A 5,000-nucleotide genomic window follows, 5' to 3' on the forward strand; every position below is an offset into this window, starting at 1 on the left:
CCTTGGTATGTGTGTGTGTGATTGTATACAAGGGCTGCAAGTGTATGTGCGTGTGTGTGTGTGTGTGCCTGTTCTGCATGTGTGTGTGTGTGTGGGCAGCATGCACGTGTTTTTATGGTTTGCACATGTGTGTGGGTAGCTTGTGTGTGTGTGGGGGGGGGGGGGGTTAAGCCTTTACTGCGCGCGTGTGTGTGTGTGTGTGTGTGTGTGTGTGTGTGTGTGTGTGTGTGTGTGTGTGTGTGTGTGTGTGTGTGTGTGTGTGTGTGTGTGTGAGAGTGAGTGTCTCACCAGCTCTTTGAGCTCTCTCTGCCGGTCACAGAGCTGCTCATACATGCGCAGGCCCGTCTGGGTGCTCTCCAGCGTGGAGATGATCTGCAGCTGGGTGTCCTTGTTCTCCATGATGTTGTACTCCAGCATCAGACACAGGATCTGGACACACACACACACACACACACACACACACACACACACACACACACACACACACACACACACACACATATACCACACACACACACACACACACACACACACACACACACACACACACACACACACATACCAAACACACACACACACACACACACACACGCACACACACACACACACACACACACACACACACACACACACACACACACACACACACACACACACACACACACATATAAACCAAACACACACACACACACACACACACACACACACACACACACACACACACACAGGCATGACACAAACACACACACACACACATACAAAGGCATGACACACACACACACACACACACACACACACACACACACACACACACACACACACACACACACACACACACACACACACACACACACACACACACACACACACACGAGACAAAAGACAAAAACTTTACTGAACAGAAGTGTCCTGTAGACACCGAGGGACAGACGCCCCAGAGGAACCCCTGCACCCCCAGCGTTGCCCTGCAGTGCGCACCACATCCTCCCCAGACTCACATACACAAACGCACACAAACGCACCCACACACACCCCAGAGTCGGCACCACTAGCGACGAGATACACTAATGATGTGTCGCCAGGGAAAGCATCGCAAAAATGACGCTGTCAAAAGACACAGAGAGACACAGTGCGTCATTTGACTTCAGCGGACAACCAAACTTACCATAAGTCTCTTAGAGGAGGGGGGATCATGACTAATGGGTAGAAGATGCTACGGCGTGCCCTTTTAAGAATCAAAGGTTATCATGAACAACCACTTTTGACGGGTTCTATTCATCTCATGCAGAGGTCTCTGCTTTCCATTAACGGCGGCTGCCATTCCTTGAATTCTGGGCATTTTAGTCCCATTGTGGGTTGGAGCAGCAACAATCGGGCAATGACCTTCATGTCTTGAATACAATTGGCTTTTTCTGCAAAGAAAGATGGCAATGGCAGCCACCCCCCCCCCCCCCCCCTACAAACACACATACACACACACACACACACACACACACACACACACACACACACACACACACACACACACACACACACACACACACACGTGTATGTATTTGTGTGTGCGTGTGTGTGTGTGTGTAGGGTTTTGGCTGCCATTGCCATGTTTGTGCGTTTGTGTGTGTGCGCGTACCTCAGCCGTGGACTGGTTCCCTCGCAGTGCGTGAGTGTGTGTCTGTGTGTGTGTGTGTGTATGTATGTGTTTAGCGTGTGTGTGTGTGCGCGTGTGTGTGCGTATCTCCACCATGGTCTGGTTCCCTCTCAGTGTGTGTGTGTGTGTATGTGTGTGTGTGTGTGCGTGTGTGTGTGTGTGTGTACCTCCACCATGGTCTGGTTCCCTCTCAGTGTGTGTGTGTGTGTGTGCGTGTGTGTGCTCGTGTGTGTGCGTACCTCCACCATGGTCTGGTTCCCTCTCAGTGTGTGTGTGTGTGTGCGTGTGTGTGCTCGTGTGTGTGCGTACCTCCACCATCGTCTGGTTCCCTCTCAGTGTGTGTGTGTGTGTGTGTGTGTGTGTGTGTGTGTGTGTGTGCGTACCTCCACCATCGTCTGGTTCCCTCTCAGGGCCAGCAGCATGCATGGGCCCAGCTTGTTCTCAGCCAGAGACAGCAGGAACTTCTTGGTCTTGTAGCAGGAACCCATAAGAATGTGGACCTGGGATGGGGGGGGGGAGGAAACAAGTCTACATCAAATATCATTTTGAATGTGAGGAATGCTGCGCGTTCACGGTCGTAACGCTTGGCTCCTGTATGTGCGGGTGCGTGCGTGGTCTCACCATGCTAGCAAACAGCTCCCCATCGTCGTCACAGGCAACGCCTCCAGGGCTGTACAACTGGAACCAGCCATCCTTCCCCGAGCGAACGCTAAGGAGACAGGAGTGGACCTGGAAAATGTGTGCAAACACACACCACGCACACACACGCACAGCAATAGCAAACATATTTAACACGAAGATCTATTGCTGACCATTGTACACATCGAATAAATGCAAAAATCACACACACACACACACACACACACACACACACACACACACACACACACACACACACACACACACACACACACACACACACACACACACACGCACACACACACACACAAACTCACCTCCTGCCTTGGGTCTTCTGCAAACCTCTGAATGACATATTTCAGTTCCCTATTTAGAGAAAACAAACATGAAGCACAACTTTACGATTACAAACGAGTGGAATCGGCGGGGCCTTTGTGATGGTTTGCTTCCATAAGAGAAGCGCAGTAGACCATACACACATACACTAGCATGCAAGGACGCACACACCACTAAACAGGCCATTGGATGGTTTGTCATCTTAAATTATGCAAAACAGTCTGTGTGACTTACTTTGTGAATTTGGCATGTGCAAGGGCCCTGCAGAGGGTGAGAGGAGAAGAACAGGGAAAGGGAGAATGTATGAGGACGAGAGATCACATGGTTTAACAAACACACACACACACACACACACACACACACACACACACACGCACACACACACGCACACACACACACACACACACACATACACACATTTTGTTCCAAATATGGTACATGAACACTCAACCAAGATTTAGGACAGAACAGGCCTACACCTATTGAACCTGTTTGACTCTAACACACATCCTTCATTCTATAAAATATTTATATATATTCTATTTATTTCATGTCCAGTTTGTGTTTCTTTTACACTTTTTATTTTTATATCGCATTGTTGAGGAGCCTGAGACTCAATAATCTCATTGCTAGCGACTGCTGCTGTAATGGTTGTGCATTTGAATAAACCCTGTTGAATCTACCATAACTAGGAACCTATGGGCCACACGTTTGTTAACTTGTGTTGCGTTAAACTGCCTGATAGGATTGCGAATGCGTTAAACGGGTTACACCAAAACATAAAGTGGCCCTTTTGAGCATGACCGAAACAATACGTTCACAACACGGGTGATGCAACCTGCGTCGCTGCACAGAGCAGAATGTTCCTGCACTCGGCTCATTTGTCCTGTGCACCCTGAGACACACCGACGGCAATACGGATGCACGGGCGGCAAATCTGAGCGTATGTCTGTAATGGGAGTAAGCATCACACACACACACACACACACACACACACACACACACACACACACACACACACACACACAGAGAAAGCAGTGTGTTCGCGCACACACATGCGTGCGTGTGTTCGCGCACACACACATGCTACAGTGACTCTTTGCCTCCTCCCCGAATCCCCAGTCGGGAGTGTTGACGCCTCTCACTAATGACGCATGTCGCCATCGACAAGGCAACAAGGTGGCGCGGGTGAACAACAGGTAAGTCCCTGCTCGGTGACGGGGAGGCGAGGGGAGCGGAGCAACAACAGGTGCCATCCACGCCCTCCGCCTTAATGGGGCTCCTTGGTTTCGCCTAAGCCAACCACAAATAGTCGGGCCCTGAGACTGGGACATGCTGTCCACTGCTCACACACACACACACACACACACACACACACTCAAACACAGGTGATCACTCATGCGCTCTCCCCTCCCCGGTGGGTTGCTTGAGGTCACAGATGCGCGTCAGAGCAGGTGGCCCCTGAATGCAATAGGGTGTTAAAAAAAGAACCCAAAACACACAAGGCAATTACAGAAACCCTATAAGGAACCCTCTGTGGTGGGAGGGGGGGGAGGAGGCGGGGCGGGAGGGGGGAGACGAAGCTAGGGCGGGGGAGAGAGGGGAGGGAAAGGGAAAAGAGAGGAGGGGAGGATAAGGAGAGGAGAGGAGGAGTGAAAAGGAGAGGGGTGAGGAAGAGATGAGGAATAGAGAAGGAAAGGAGAGGAGGAGAGGAGGAGAGTAAAGAGGGAGGAGAGGAGGAGAGGGGGAGAGGAAGGGAGGGGAGGGGAAGAAGAGGAGAGGAGAGGGGGAGAGGAGGGGAGGAGAGTAGAGGGAGAGGAGGAGAGTAGAGGGGAAGAGGAGAGGAAGAGAGTTAGGGGGGAGAGGAAGGGAGAGAACAGGGGAGAAGAGGAGGTGAAAAGAGGAGGGGAAATATATGAGATATTAACGAGAGGAGTGGGTGTTGGCAGAGAGACCTCATTCAAAGTAGGTTAATCAAATTGTATTAGCCTGTCTATTGTTTGGTCTTCTGTAAAATGAGGAAGGGATGTGTGTGTGTGTTTGTGTGTTTGTGTGTGTACTCACTCTTTCGGAAAGGGAATGGGCTGCAGAAGGCTGGCAAGAGCTGGCCGCCAGTCGTCATAGTCTGATCTGAAGGGGGGGAGAGAGAGAGAGAGAGAGAGAGAGAGAGGATATCAGACAAATGTCTACTTTTAGGAGAAAGTCAAAGGAGCCTTTTTCACTTTCCCCAAATGAATGTGGAATGTTAAAATAATCGATCAAACCCTGTGATTTCAACAGGCATCTGGGTTTCACACCTACATCGTCCTCCCCAGCAGTGTTTACAACAGTGGTCTTGCGCTCCACCGACTCCCCCCCTCCCCCCCCCCTCACT

General features: G+C 50.7%; 1 protein-coding gene across 3 annotated transcripts in view; it reads right to left on the bottom strand.

The window, feature by feature from the left end:
• The window catches only part of cmip (c-Maf inducing protein), a 38,053-nt gene that overhangs the window by 7,867 nt on the left and 25,186 nt on the right, over positions 1-5,000 (bottom strand). For all 3 annotated transcript variants that reach the window (XM_030366187.1, XM_030366186.1, XM_030366188.1), the window contains exons 11-16: positions 4,691-4,756; positions 2,861-2,887; positions 2,608-2,656; positions 2,273-2,380; positions 2,035-2,151; positions 289-429 (exon numbers count right to left, since the gene is read on the bottom strand). In XM_030366187.1, the coding sequence (XP_030222047.1) occupies positions 289-429; positions 2,035-2,151; positions 2,273-2,380; positions 2,608-2,656; positions 2,861-2,887; positions 4,691-4,756 (508 nt within the window). The remainder of the gene's footprint in view (positions 1-288; positions 430-2,034; positions 2,152-2,272; positions 2,381-2,607; positions 2,657-2,860; positions 2,888-4,690; positions 4,757-5,000) is intronic.

The sequence above is a fragment of the Gadus morhua genome, chromosome 9 (assembly GCF_902167405.1).
Source record: "Gadus morhua chromosome 9, gadMor3.0, whole genome shotgun sequence".
Classification (NCBI taxonomy): domain Eukaryota; kingdom Metazoa; phylum Chordata; class Actinopteri; order Gadiformes; family Gadidae; genus Gadus; species Gadus morhua.